Raw genomic sequence first — 15,784 nt, 5'->3', positions numbered from 1 at the left:
GCAATATAGTGTATTTCAAGAGGGAAACATATGAATAGGATCTACCTCAGACTTCCCAGTGATCCATCTAAACACAGACGGACAAAACAATCATCCTGATCACACAAGTCAAGTACATCGATCACACAAATCTAATCAAATCAATCCGCACTAATTACAAGCAAATGAGCTTCCTGACAAGCACAGATAACTTTCATGATGCACGTTTCATATTTTACTAGTCTAAATTAGCAAAAATTATTACTTTTAATTATTAAAAGAATGAAATTAATGAACAATAACACAAGAAGTGAACTGCAGGTGACCAGCATTAAAGCACAATGCAAACAAATATGTGGAAACACGCTGTAATATTTAAGCTGAGAACTAGAGCGTGTGTGTTTGTGCACACGTTCAGTCGAGGATAGCGTGTGTGTGTGTGTGTGTGTGTTGGCGGAGTCTCAGGTGTCTGGAGTGTCTGGCAGGTATAAACAGGTGTGAATGTGAGCTCAGATCAGCCAGCAGGAGACGCTGCGACTCCCACACCGACAACTACACACTCTTCGTCTAACAGGAGATAGTCTTTCAGTGTCGTCACTCCCATTCTTCCACAGGACTGATAAAGAGACGTTTCTGAACAAGAGTTTCTTGCCTAAACTGGGTATATCTGTGCATTTGGACAAATTCAGGTCATGGAGATCCAAACACAGTTTCAGATCAGATGCAGTGCATTTCTTCTGAACTCAATGCAAACTAAGCCTGGAATCTGCCAAACATAGAACTGCATCTGTAACTGTTTCTCCTTTCTAAGTGGCTTCAGGTAAAAGCACCTGCTAAATGCTTTCTATCAGAGTTAGTATTGGCTGCAGATAAAGTACTAATTGCTGGTGATTTTAATATACATGTAGATAATGAAAATTATTAGTTTTAGACTGCAAAACATTTGTACAATGATTGCAGTGTTGACATTTATAAGACCCTTTGGGTTTATCTCGAATAGTAGGACATCTCCTGAAAGCTACCAGAGGTGGCTCAGGAAACAGCTGGTCAAGCATCTCATCGCTTTCAATAATACCCCAATTTTTTCTAATTATTCTCTTAATTTGGTCTGCCTCTGTACTATACGTGGTAACAAAAAAGATGCTCCCAGAGGTCATAGATCCTCTTCTTAATATCATTAATTCGTCTTTGTCTCTAGGATACATACCGAAAACCTTTAAGCTGGTTATGATTAAACCACTTGTTAAAAAAACGCAACTTGATCCTACAGAATTAGTCAATTACAGGCCGATCTCGAATCTACCTTTTCTGTCAAAGATATTAGAAAAGGCAGTATCTTCACAACTGTGTTCCTTTCTAGAAAGAAATGATATCTGAGAGGATTTTCAGTCCAGATTTAGACCGTACCATAGTACTGAGACGGCTCTCGTTAGAGTCACAAATGATTTGCTCTTATCATCCGATCGTGGTTGTGTCTCTCTATTAGTGTTACTCGATCTTAGTGCTGCATTTGACACTATTGACCACAACATTCTTTTAAATAGACTAGAAAACTATGTTGGCATTAGTGGAATTGCACTAGGATGGTTTAAATCATACTTATCTGACCGTTATCAGTTTGTAGCAGTAAATGAAGAGATGTCTCATCGATCACAAGTTCAATATGGCGTACCACAAGGCTCAGTACTAGGACCGCTGCTGTTCACTCTGTACATGCTACCCTCACACACACACACACACACACACACACACACACACACACACACACACACACACACACACACACACACACACACACTCTCTGTACATGCTACCCTTAAGAGATATCATTAGGAAGCATGGCATCAGTTTTCACTGTTATGCTGATGATACTCAGCTCTATATTTCTTCACGCCCGGACGAAACTTACCAATTCACAAAACTAACGGGATGCACAGCTGATATAAAAAATTGGATGACTAGTAATTTCCTACTTCTAAATTCTGAAAAACCAAAGATTCTAATTATTGGACAAAAAACTTCCTCACGTAATAACCTAGAATACTGTCTAACACTTGATGGCTGCTCTGTTAAGTCTTCGTCGTCGGTCAGGAACCTGGGTGTGCTCTTTGATACCAATCTTTCATTTGAAAGTCACGTGTCTACTAGTATCTGTAAAACCGCATTTTTCCATCTTAAAAATATATCTAAATTACGCCATATGCTCTCATTGACAAATGCGGAACAATTAGTTCATGCGTTCATGACCTCAAGGCTAGATTATTGTAATGCTCTACTGGGTGGTTGCCCTGCACGCTTAATAAACAAACTACAGCTGGTCCAAAACACACTCTGTCAGATCAAAGCTAGACTAAAGACACATCTCTTTGACCTAGCATACACATAACACATTATAGACTTCTATAATTCAATGTTAGGCTGCATAGATCAGGCCAGCCGGAACCGGGAACACTTCCCATAAATCCTGATGTACTCGTTACATCATAAGAAGAATGGTGTCTATGCCAATATTAGTCTCTCTGTTTATCCCGTGGTTTACTGCAGTCCGCCGGATCCAGGCCGTATCCAGATCTGACGAAGGACCTGCGCCTGGACATACACTCACACACACTCACACACACACTCACACACACACTCCAGATCTGATGAAGGACCTGCGCCTGGACATACACTCACACACACTCACACACACACTCCAGATCTGATGACCTGCGCCTGGACGCCACGACAGCGCAGTGCTGAAGTGTCCACTAGGCTCTTCCCTGTGAAGGCCTCCCTACCCCCTTTACCTCTCTACAGATAAAGCGCTGTCAGGATAATTCCGGTTCGCGTGGCTACGTGAAAGCGATACAAATTCTGTATTATTAATTTTAAGGCCAGAGAAGTAGTATGTTGAGGGTTGGTTTGTAGGGAAGGACTACACGCCTGCGCACATATATTCAAACGCACATACCTATAGACTGAACTCGTAATACGCATGGATTGGACACTGGATCAGTGAGTTTTAAGATGATCTCGAGTCGGACACTGATTTAGTGAGTGTTACGATGATCTCGGATTGGACACTGGATCAGTGAGTGTTAACCAAGAGGATGATGAGGAGGCGGTCAGACAATTACAGCTGGATGACTGACGAGCTGCTGTAATCTCTAATTACTTCAATCAATTTAAGAGCAGCGCCACTCATCTAAGGAGCTATTAAGAGAAGAGAGAGAGAGTGTGAGATGCTGAAGTGGGTTATTCAGAGTGAGTGTGTGTGTGTGTTTGTGTAGGCAGTCATATGTAGGTTGGAGGATCCGGAGTTTATGGGGTACAACAGAGACCAGAGGCGAGAGTTCTGCCCATTTGGGTCGGCCCAGTTTCTTAAAGTGGGACTGTGCTGCACTACCTGAGCTCTCCTCTGAGAGGCACGCGTGTGCGAGACACGCAAACATGGGAAACAGTTCTGCATGCAACATATTAACTGCTAGTGCTTCATCACACTGTGTTTCACCAGTGATGGATTATTTTTAGAGGCTCTTAAAAGTATGAAATGATCTGCTCCCTTTTCAAAAGCGATCGCTTACATGACAGACGTTCCACACAACAAACGTTCCACACGACAGACGGTCAACACAACAGACGTTTCACAAGACAGACATTAGGCATGACAAATGTTCCACAAAGGAAACACTCTTAGTAGAAAAGGTTCTATATGGAACCTCAAATGGTTCTGCCAGGTGCTTCATATACAGAACCTTTCCGGGGTTTCACACAACAAACATTCCACAAAGGAAACACTCTTAGAAAAAAAGGTTCTATATGGAACCATAAAGGGTTCTGCCAGGTGCTTTATATACAGAATGACAAATGTTCCACACGACAGATATTCCACAAGAAAGATGTTCCACATGACAAACATTCCACAAAGGAAACGCTCTTATTAGAAAAGGTTCTATATGGAACCTCAAATGGTTCTGTCAGGCGCTTCATATACAGAACCTTTTAGGGGTTTCACATGACAAACGTTCCACATGACAGAAGGTATAAAATGATAGCCGTTCTAAATGACAGAAGTTCCACAAGACAAACGTTCCACAAAGGAAACACTCTTAGAAAAAAAAGGTTCTATATGGAACCATAAAGGGTTCTGCCAGGTGCTTTATATACAGAATGACAAACGTTCCACACGACAGATATTCCACAAGAAAGATGTTCCACATGACAAACATTCCACAAAGGAAACGCTCTTATTAGAAAAGGTTCTATATGGAACCACAAATGGTTCTGTCAGGCGCTTCATATACAGAACCTTTTAGGGGTTTCACATGACAAACGTTCCACATGACAGAAGGTATAAAATGATTGCCGTTCTAAATGACAGAAGTTCCACAAGACAAACGTTCCACATGATAAATGTTCCACAAAGGAAACACTCTTAGAAAAAAAAGGTTCTATATGGAACCATAAAGGGTTCTGCCAGGTGCTTTATATACAGAAACTTTTTCATGGGTTTCACATGACAAACGTTCCACACGACAGATATTCCACAAGAAAGATGTTCCACATGACAAACATTCCACAAAGGAAACGCTCTTATTAGAAAAGGTTCTATATGGAACCTCAAATGGTTCTGCCAGGCGCTTCATATACAGAACCTTTTAGGCGTTTCCCATGACAAACGTTCCACAGACGTTCCACACAACAGACGTTCCACAAGACATACGTTCCAAACAACATACATTCAACAGAACCATTTGAGGTTCCATAGAGAACCTTTTCTCCCAGACATTCCAAACTACAGACGTTCCACGTGACAAACATTCCACAAAGGAAAGACTCTTAGAAGAGTGTCAAATGGTTCTGTCAGGCACTTCATATACAGAACCTTTCAGGGGCGCATCATGGGATCATTTAATGCATTTAGTTAAAATTTTGTTTTAAATGGTTTTTAATTGTAATTAAATGTTGTGAAATAAACAGCTCGCAAACATACTTAATCACTAGAAAACATGAAAGTATTATGCAAATATTTAAGACATTTCTCCTTATATATAGAACCTTTTTGGCATAAAGCGTTCTTAAAAGTGAGTCTAGAACTCTAGAGTTATAAATAGACCCCCATTGAGCCCTTCGTGTCGTGAACAATCTTTGTAATTCTAGTTTGATTAATATCAGTTCTGTGTTGTAGTGTGTTGTGCTACTGTAGCCTGCTGTACTGTACAGCATGAGACCTTATTAAATATATCACATTCCGTCTCTTCTGCTCACCAAGGCTGCATTTATTTGATCAAAAATACAGTAAAAACAGTGAAATATTATTATGATGTAAATCAGCTGTTCTCTATGTGAATATATAGTAAAGTGTAATTTATTCCTGTGATCAAAGCTGAATTTTCAGCATCATTACTCCAGTCTTCAGTGTCACATGATCCTTCAGAAATCACTCTAATATGAGGATTTGATGCTCAAGAAACATTTATGACTAATATCAATGTTATCTTTGTTTATTTGTAATGTTACATTAAAAAGGAATTCTAGTCGTATCTAGTCTTGATCAACCACAAGCAGGAACATTAGTGTTAGTCTCGTCATCATTCCCTGCCTTTAACCTGCATTTCTAACTTCATTTCAACATCATCCCTTCTAGATTTCTAGAGAAAAGGTAGTATTTAAGGAGAAATTACTTAAATGACTGCATAATACTTTCATGTTTAATAGGTTATACGTATTTTTAAGGAGCTGCTTAATTTAATCAAAATAAATGATGAATTAAAACAAAATGTATATCATTACTACCCCCCCCACCCCCCACATTGTTATTCTATTTTATGCAAAATATATATTTTACAAAATAATTTTGACTATAAAACTGCTATAAAATAAAAGCCAAATGTTCAACCAAGCTGTGTTCCAAATTGATATGACAAATATTTAAAGGATTTAAAGTTACGTTGGTAACACAATTTCAAATCAGTTTTCTCAGGATGATTTTTGAGTGTTTAAACTTTTAAAGGATTTTTGACCTAATTTAGGATGTGATTACTAAAATATGTGATAAGGGAAAAGGCACTGCCAGTTAACAGACTATTTTATATTTAACACAGAGTTGAGTCTTGTATAACTTCAAGTTGAAATTTATTACATTATTTTGACGAGTTAAAGTAAGGGAAAAACATATGTTGCCATGATTTACTGATCTTATTTGTTGGCAGTGTAGAGAAACAGGCTGAGTGTGTGTGTGTGTGTGTGTGTGTGTGTGTGTGTGTGTGTGTGTATCTGTTTGATCATGAGTGATCCTGCAGGATGAGCTCAACTTCATAAATGTGCTACAAAAAGACCAATTACAAAATAAACACACAGCTGTAGATTTAGCGAACCGTCTAGAACAAAATCAGGAGTGTGCTGTGTGTGTCCTTCTCACACACACACACACACTCACACAAAGCACGCACGCGCGCACACACTCACCGAACAGTGTGCGCGCTCCCGTCCTCCGGCGTCCCGCTCACATTCACCTGAGCTGAATCGGCTTCACTCCGCATTTAGTCCATTGTAAAAGAGCAGAAAGAGGCGTGTGTGTTTGCGCATCTGGAGAAGCGTCCGAGCCCAGACTCATGAATGAAGAGAGTCTCCTCAGAAGAGAAAGAGAAGAGAAGAGTCTCGTGCAGCCTCAGAGACGGCGGATGATGGTGGTGATGGAGGGGTGAACACACACACACACACGGAACCAATGCAACTTTATGTGCTCTCTCTATTAATGAACAGATTAATCACTCTCTCTCTCACACACACTGATGCCGATGAGCGCTGGCGCGTGAATAACCGCGTAATATCAGAAAGAGCAGCAGATCAATGAATGAAAGACAGAGAAAGAGGAAGAGATCGTGGTTTATGTGGGATTATGAAGGACTGCACACACACATACAGGTGAGAGACCAGTAGAATGAAGAGAGCGAGAGAGAGAGAGAGAGAGAGAGAGAGAGGTGTATTATGATCTATATGTGTGTTTGTGATTACACACACACACACACACACACATAGCTGACTGAGGTGAGACACACTTCTCTCGCTCTTTACGTCACATACTGCATGTGTGTGTTCGTGTGTGGTTTGCAAATACACACACACACACAGTACAGTGAACACAAATCAACCTACCTACAGTCAAACACACCAGCCGCGGGATGATGAAGATGATGATGAAGAGGAGGAGGAGGAGGAGAAAAGAAGAAGGTAAGAACACACTCAGTCCCTCCGAAAAACTCACAACCCAAAGAAATTATAGATGAGGTAGATGGAGAAGTAGACGAGCAGGCAGATGATGGACAGAGCGAGCAAATGAAAAGAAAAAGCACCTCCCACGATCACGATGAGGAAGAAGAAGAACAAAAAACGAAAGAAAAACGCGAATACTCCGGCCGCCTCCGTGATGCTGCTCTTTTAGAGGGAGTGTGTGTCCCTCCTCCTGAAACACCTGCTCTCTCACACACACACACGCGCACACACACACCCGCTCACATGCTGCTGTCAGGACACACACGCTGCATCTGTGTGACTGCGCCAAACACACACACACACACACGCACGCACGCACACACGCGCGCGCACTCGATCAGAGAACAGAGAACAGACACCGGCAGATCTCTGCGCGCGCGCCCGTGCTCTCTCTCTCTCTCTCTCTCACACACACACACACACACACACACTCTCTCTTTCTCTCTCTCTCTGTCTCTACACACACACTCTCTCTCGCTCTCTCTCTCACACACACACACACACACTCTCTCTCTCACACACAACACACACACACACACACACTCTCTCTCTCTCTCTCTCTCTCTCTCACACACACACACACTCTCTCTCTCTCACACACACACACACACACACACACACACACACTCTCTCTCTCTCTCTCACACACACACACACACACACACACACACACACACTCACTCTCTCTCTCTCTCTCTCTCTCTCTCACACACACCCTCTCTCTCTCTTTCACACACACACACACACACACACACACACACACACACACACACACACACACACACACAATCTCTCATACATCAGTATTCACTGAGAGACAGTGGTGAGATTAGACCTAGTGTGTGTCTCCCTCTGCTGGCAGACCGGAGTAACACACACATCTACTTGCTAATGGACACTATTATCCATTTTTCATAATTATGATAGTAAATTAAGTTTATTTGATTTGATAACAAGTCAAGTCACCTTTATTTATACAGCGCTTTTTACAATACAGATTGTATCAAAGCAGCTTCACAGTGATAACATGAAAATAATACAACAAAGTTTGTTTCTAGAAGAAAATTGCATCATCGTCCACCTTAAGTAAGGCAGATCAATAATATTGTTGAATATTAAATGTCCCCAACTAAGCAAAGGCAACAGTGGAGGAACCAAAGCTCCATCAGTGACAGAATGGAGGAAACCCAGACTCAAACAAATACTAGTTTGAAATATCAAACAAAATCAGATTGTTTTCGTCACTGAAGCTGATGAACCCAGAATCCTCGCATATTTTATTTCCCGCGCCCGCTCTTAATTGTTGCTTGGCCACTTACCAAATTCAAAATGGGCAATACATTTCTATCTGGATACTGTAGATCGGCCGTGGGCCCTGTGTCTCATCACCTTTACGTTAAAAAGAGAAGAAAAACATTGTGTGTGACAGGTTGTTATCTCAGTGTCACTATGACGGACACTGGTTTTAAAAGTGAAGCTAATAAAAATAACGTGTGCAGCTACAGGCGGAGGGTGAGCCAACTCTTGGGACACATTTAACACATTTAAACAGAATTTCATGAAATAGTTACGTGTCATCTATCAACAACCTACACATCCCAGCATAAACGCTCTCATTATTAAAGCGGTGACCTTCAGAAACCACTATAATGTGAACAGGCAAGCATAAACGTGATCTGGCATGGCGGCCAGTTTGAATAATAAATAGCCTAACCATAGCCTTACCAATAATCAGACATCAGCTGAACAAATTATTCCACTACAGTTTAGTAGTAACGACTTTATGAATTTCCTCAATGAGAAAATCGAATGCATCGAAAAAGTTGTGTCCGCTCAATTAGGCTCTTTTTTGCTAAATAATGATATATATGAAAAATGTCAGTCTGGATTCAGGCCGCATCATAGCACAGAAACTCCACTCGTTAAAATTACTAATGACTTACTTCTAGCTTCTGACCAAGGCTGTATCTCTATACTAGTTTTACTTGATCTTTGTGCTGCGTTCGACACTATAGATCATCAAATACTCTTAGATCGATTACAAAAGTACACTGGTATTCAGGGACAGGCATTACGGTGGTTTAGATCATATCTATCAGACCGTTACCATTTGTGTACTTAAATGAGGAAAAATCTAAGATAATGTCTGTATATTATGGAGTGCCTCAAGGCTCTGTGTTCGTCCCTCTGCTATTTTCAATATATATGCTGCCACTTGGTAATATTATAAGAAAACATGGAATTAATTTCCACTGTTATGCCGATGATACTCAGTTACAGTGGGGAGAACAAGTATTTGATACACTGCCGATTTTGCAGGTTTTCCCACTTACAAAGCATGTAGAAGTCTGACATAAGTATTTGATATATCAGAAAAGCAGAACTTAATATTTGGTAAAGAAACCTTTGTTTGCAATTACAGAGATCATATGTTTCCTGTAGTTCTTGACCAGGTTTGCACACACTGCAGGGATTCTGGCCCACTCCTCCATACAGACCTTCTCCAGATCCTTCAGGTTTCAGGGCTGTTGCTGGGCAATACGGACTTTCAGCTCCTCCAAAGAGTTTCTATTGGGTTCAGGTCTGGAGACTGGGCTAGGCCACTCCAGGACCTTGAGATGCTTCTTACGGAGCCACTCCTTAGTTGCCCTGACTGTGTGTTTCGGGTCGTTGTCATGCTGGAAGACCCAGCCACGACCCATCTTCAATGCTCTTACCGAGGGAAGGAGGTTGTTGGCCAAGATCTCGCGATACATGGCCCCATCCATCCTCCCCTCAATACGGTGCAGTCGTCCAGTCCCCTTTGCAGAAGAGCATCCCCAAAAAATGATGTTTCCACCTCCATGCTTCACGGTTGGGATGGTGTTCTTGGGGTTGTATTCATCCTTCTTCTTCCTCCAAACACGGCGAGTGGAGTTTAGACCAAAAAGCTCTATTTCTGTCTCATCAGACCACACAACCTTCTCCCATTCCTCCTCTGGATCATCCAGATGGTCATTGGCAAACTTCAGACGGGCCTGGACATGCGCTGGCTTGAGCAGGGGGACCTTGCGTGCGCTGCAGGATTTTAATCCATGATGGTGTAGTGTGTTACTAATGGTTTTCTTTGAGACTGTGGTCCCAGCTCTCTTCAGGTCATTGACCATGTCCTGCCGTGTAGTTCTCGGCTGATCCCTCACCTTCCTCATGATCATTGATGCCCCACGAGGTGAGATCTTGCATGGTGCCCCAGACCGAGGGAGATTGACCGTCATCTTGAACTTCTTCCATTTTCTAATAATTGCACTAGCAGTTGTTGCCTTCTCACCAAGCTGCTTGCCTATTGTCCTGTAGCCCATCCCAGCCTTGTGCAGGTCTACAGTTTTATCCTTGATGTCCTTACACAGCTCTCTGGTCTTGGCCATTGTGGAGAGGTTGGAGTCTGTTTGATTGAGTGTGTGGACAGGTGTCTTTTATACAGGTAACCAGTTCAAACAGGTGCAGTTAATACAGGTAATGAGTGGAGAACAGGAGGGCTTCTTAAAGAAAAACTAACAGGTCTGTGAGAGCCGGAATTCTGACTGGTTGGTAGGTGATCAAATACTTATGTCATGCAATAAAAAGCAAATTAATTATTTAAAAATCATACAATGTGATTTTCTGGATTTTTGTTTTAGATTCCGTCACTCACAGTTGAAGAGTACCTATGATACAAATTACAGACTTCTACATGCTTTGTAAGTGGGAAAACCTGCAAAATCGGCAGTGTATCAAATACTTGTTCTCCCTACTGTATATATTTCATCACGACCAGATTAATTCTCTAAATTGTCTAAGTTAACAGAATATAAAATATTGGATGACCTGTAATTTCTTCTATTAAATTCAGCTAAGACTGAGGTATTACTTATTGGATCAAAAACCTGTACACAGAATCTCCTAGAATACAATTAGCATTTGGAAGGATGTACAGTAACTCCATCCTCTACAGTTAAAGACCTGGGTGTTATATTAGACAGCAACTTATGTTTCGAAAATCATATTTCATATGTTACAAAAACAGCCTTCTTCCACCTCATAAACATCGCTAAGCTCTGGAATATGCTTCTGTTTCTGATGCAGGAAAGCTAGTTCATGCATTCATGACCTCTAGACTAGATTACTGTAATGCATTACTAGCTGGTTGTCCTGCATCCTCGATAAACAAGCTACAGTTAGTCCAAAATGAGTTCTTACTAGGTCAAGAAAATATGATCATATAACACAAATTTTATCATCTCTACACTGGTTACTTATTAAGTTCCGTATCAATTATAAAATATTGCTACTGACCTATAAGGCCCTTTCTGTAATTTAACTGTGAATTGTTTTTGTATATTTTTTGCATAAGACTCTCAACTTGGCCTCGAGGTTTGTAGATGAATGCATGATAAAGATCAAACAACAAAAACAAAAATAAACAAACAATGACTATCTTCAACACACATCGGTGTGGTTACATGTAAAGTCCCTTTCAAGGAAAGTCTGTTCCCCCGGCGGCTATATTTGCAACGCCTCTGGGCAGCTGTGTCAGGCTTCATATATAATATCATTATAATTATGTATTTAATAGGGGAATCCTGAAATCTCAAAAACTGCTTGCCAAATTCACATTTAAATAACATTTCAAATCAGCAACAAAATCTGATTGATCAAATAAGTTTTTTTTATGATCAAATAGCGTTAAAAAAAGGGAACTTCCACAGTATGGAGAAAAATAAATAAATGAACAAGTCAATGGGGACCTTTGACTGTCTTCATTTGTGTTCATCAGAAGAAAGGAATTCATAGAGGTTAGGAACAACCCGAGGGTGAGTAAATAATGCCCGAAGTTTCATTTTTGGATGAACGGCTCCTTTAACTCACTTTTTAGATTCTGTTTAAAGCACACAGCATGTAAATCTCTAAATTGCGGATTACGTGCTCATGAGAGCCTAAGTAAAAGCGCAAACAAAGACTCGTTTGTTGGTCTCTGATGTAAAGGAGAGATATGCAAATGACGAGATTATTAATAGTGTATTGTTAAGCTATAAGCATGAATGCAAATACTATGTAAACCACCTGAACTCATTTCTGCTGAATCCTGCGGTCTGATTCCTCCTCTTCACTAGACATGTACTCTGGATATTTACAGAGCAAATGGCAAATCACAGAGATTAAGACAAGCTTCAATAAAAGTTATTTTTTTTACCTGGATCTTTGCTGTTTTTCAAAGTGATGATATTTGGCGAATTGCATGGAAACCAATGGGGCTCAATTTGATCCCAACACCATCGTATTCACCCAAATCTGTACAGCCTTCGCAAAACACAAAGCTTTGCATGCACATTCATTATAAATAAAGGCTGACTTTGTGTGACACAGTGTGTATCATTTTATTATAGATGTACATCTCACAAAGCTGTCTCAGCACACAGATTAACATTAACACACTAAATATCGCCAATAAAACAGCGGAAAAACTGAGCGAAAGAAAACAAGAGTTACTGTCACACTGAAGTACATGAACTTAATAAAGAATTGAACATGATTATCCACAAACAGACTGATGAGACTATATTGTAATAATATTAACCCTATAAAGCCTACCGAATTGTAATTGAGACTTTCTAAGGTCTTCTATCGTCTTGATTTTTTTTATCAAGTAAAAGTCTTTTAGTATAATTATACAAACGTTTTTGCTGCACTGATTTTTATCAAATAAATGTAAGAATAACTTTGATATTGGTGGTGATTTTGTAGATTTCGTCTAAAGGTTCAATAAACCGTTTCAAAACGTTGGATGTTTCCAGCGAGGTTTCGGCGCTCAGTCCTCATAGTTGGAGCAGATGAAGTTGAGCGCGCGTGTTGGAGGAAGGCTGATCCAGCGCTGATCTCCTGCCGTCTGCATGGCTCCGACTCTCCGCTCAAGACTGCAGTCTCGTGGCCCGCTGCCGTCGCCCGCCACCCAGTTCTGGTAGCACACCATCTCGCCGCGCAGCCACAGCCACATGTCCATGGCGCAGTAGTGGTGCAGACCCATCCACACGGCCGGCGTCGAGCCGTTCCTGGCCACAGTCTTCACGCGCCGCTCGATCTGCTCGCTGGTGACCGACACCAGATCCACGTGATTCTGTCGGCAGTATCTCATGGCTTCAGCCCAGCTCAGGTTCTGCTTGATGAGGGTGAACTGATCTGGAAGAGCCATCGACACACATCTGATTCACCCGCATGTTCTGTATCTGTCAACATTCCTTCTGGTGTTCATTCATGTTTATCTTTAAACATTTTAAACAATCTTACATTAAAGTGATTAAACTGAAAGAATTTGAAAGCTGAGACTTTGTTTCATATATAAAGGATCAAAACTTACTGTGATTATTGGATGGCAGGAGCTACAAATAATGTTTAGGGAAGTTTTGTTCAAGAATAAACTGAAAACAGCTTCTAAAAGATTGATTCTTGATTGATTTAAAAATCCATATCAGTTAATCAAAATGAAAGCTTATTCTGAAGCTTATTCTGAAGCATGGACTCACCTTCATAACAGACGAATGGAAACAGTGAGTCACAAGGCCAGTCCTCCCACTGTCCCCTTCTCGACCCACTGGACACCATCACTGTGGCGTTTTCAAGGGCTCCATTGTTGTTGGGTTCACCAGACGCCCAGTTTCTGAACGTCAAGGGACTCTTATCGGACCATTCCCATGGGTCTCTGAACAGGCCGACCCAGGCTGAACTGGCCCCGCTGGTGTTCATGACCTGCTGGATCAGCTGATTCTCGTTCTGGCTCCTCACGCTGGTCAGGTCCACATGATTCGCTCGACAGAAGCTCTGAGCGGATCTCCAGCTCGTCGTCTGCAGCACAGGGACGAACCCTTTACTAGTGCCTGCATGCCAAGAGAAAGTCAACATTGTGCTGAAAATACCCTGATTTAGTGTCCCGGGTCAAAAATGACCCGTCTTTTACATTGCTTATGAATCTCTCCTTATGCTTTATTGTCACCAAATATTGGGTTCAATCTTTTTGTCAGCGTTTTTTCTTTCAATTAGCACAGATTTTGTGTTTCATCTTGGATCTGACTGATCCTAGGCCCCATTGATCTGAACTGATGTTTTTCAGATTCTTTGAGGAGGATAAGCTTGATTGAACTCTTTTCATTTAAAAATGGATGAGCATGAGCTCGGATCAGTGAGACCTACGATTAATCAGATCAACAAAGAAACACAAAACATGTACTAATTGAAAGAAAACAAGAAAGCAAAAAGATTGAATCCAATATTTGGTGATATGAATGCTGATGTTCTGCCCTTGTAATGATTGAGAGCATGAAAGCTTACTACTGTCAGAATGGTTTCTGTTGCGTGTGAACCTCTCACCGTTGTAGCAGATGAAAGACCTCTGTGCCGTGCAGTCATCGACACGCCACAGCCCGTCCTGGTTCATGTAAGTGCAGTCCATGCTTCCGATCGTCTGATTCGGCGCCCAGTTTGCGATACAGTGAACTTTGATTGGTGTAGAAGGTGGGGTCGCCCAGAGACCACCTCCATTCAGTGCTGAGAGTCTTCAACAGCCCGATCCAGAAGCTTTTATCTAACCATTCATCTAACCTTCCGTCCGTGATCCTCAGCAGATCGCTCAGGTCTCCGCTGGTGCTGACAGTGGCCAGATCACGGTAGTTCTGACGGCAGTATCGCTGAGCTTCGGTGATCTCTCTGTCATCTCTCTCTAAATCTCTCTTTAATTCTATCTCTCTCTCGCTCCACCCATCAAACACCATCCAACCACACATGAGACAGGCTTCATTCACTGCCACCTCTATCTCTGTTATGACAAACTTCATGACTAGATTAAAGCATCTGGACCTGATGGGATATTAAATGAAATGATTTAATGCGTTTGTGATTGCGTGTTTTGAGTCTTGTGTGGTCAGCTCCAAATGCAAGGCTTGAAATGTCTGTGCGTGATACATTACAGTGCTCATTTCCTCGATTACAAACCCTGAGATAGCCATGACAGAGAGTAGTGTTGATTTTGATTAATCCCAGATTCCCCGTCTGTTTGCTCTGTGGCCTCTGCCGTTTAGATTATTGTCAACTATCATGTTGTAATGAAGCCATTGAGGTTTGAGTCAGTTGCTCAATTTGACCTCTAGATGTCAGTAAAGCTACACTGAAGTCTCGCTGCTCACAGGGACTGAGGACTGATTTCACATCATCAAGTGAAGTGTTTCTTACACATCTATTCATTTATTTCTAGATTCATACAGGTTTCTAATTTCTTCCACTCTCGACAACGCTTTAACTGCAGAAATGACAGTAATAATGGTGTATTAGTAAGCAGGCTCTTAAACAGCAATATTGCGGCTCTAACCAAACCAAACATAGTAAGACAGTTCATTGACTTCTCACCTGAGCTTCAACATGTTCAGCAGAATCGAGCGGCTTCATGAGGACTGTGGGCTTCCCTGGAGTGGTTCGAGTATCACTGATACTCACGTCCACATCATTCATCCAACAAACATACAGCAATAGAAAAGCATTCACAGCA

General features: G+C 41.3%; 2 protein-coding genes across 3 annotated transcripts in view; both read right to left on the bottom strand.

Annotated features, from left to right (window-relative positions):
- The window catches only part of grin2ba (glutamate receptor, ionotropic, N-methyl D-aspartate 2B-a), a 68,936-nt gene extending 61,305 nt beyond the window's left edge, over nt 1-7,631 (bottom strand). The window contains exons 1-2 of one of the 2 annotated variants that reach the window (XM_084130175.1): nt 7,120-7,631; nt 6,430-6,593 (exon numbers count right to left, since the gene is read on the bottom strand). The gene's annotated coding sequence lies outside the window, so the exon portion shown is untranslated. Of the gene's footprint in view, nt 1-6,429; nt 6,878-7,119 lie in introns of those variants that run through there. The other variant, XM_084130174.1, reaches the window with a different exon arrangement.
- A 5,028-nt stretch (nt 7,632-12,659) lies between these two features.
- Nucleotides 12,660-14,979, bottom strand: LOC311094122 (C-type mannose receptor 2-like). The gene is made up of 3 exons (XM_084131866.1): nt 14,614-14,979; nt 13,773-14,123; nt 12,660-13,428 (listed from the first exon to the last, which is right to left on the bottom strand). The coding sequence occupies exons 1-3, from the start codon at nt 14,693-14,695 to the stop codon at nt 13,061-13,063; spliced, it is 801 nt and encodes a 266-aa protein (XP_083987992.1). The 5' UTR covers nt 14,696-14,979; the 3' UTR covers nt 12,660-13,060.
- Nucleotides 14,980-15,784: the final 805 nt, after the last annotated feature.

Source organism: Abramis brama (genome assembly GCF_963993115.1).
Source record: "Abramis brama genome assembly, chromosome: 1".
Lineage (NCBI taxonomy): Eukaryota > Metazoa > Chordata > Actinopteri > Cypriniformes > Leuciscidae > Abramis > Abramis brama.
Note: the sequence above shows the minus strand (reverse complement) of the source record. Positions and strands in the feature narration are given on the sequence as shown.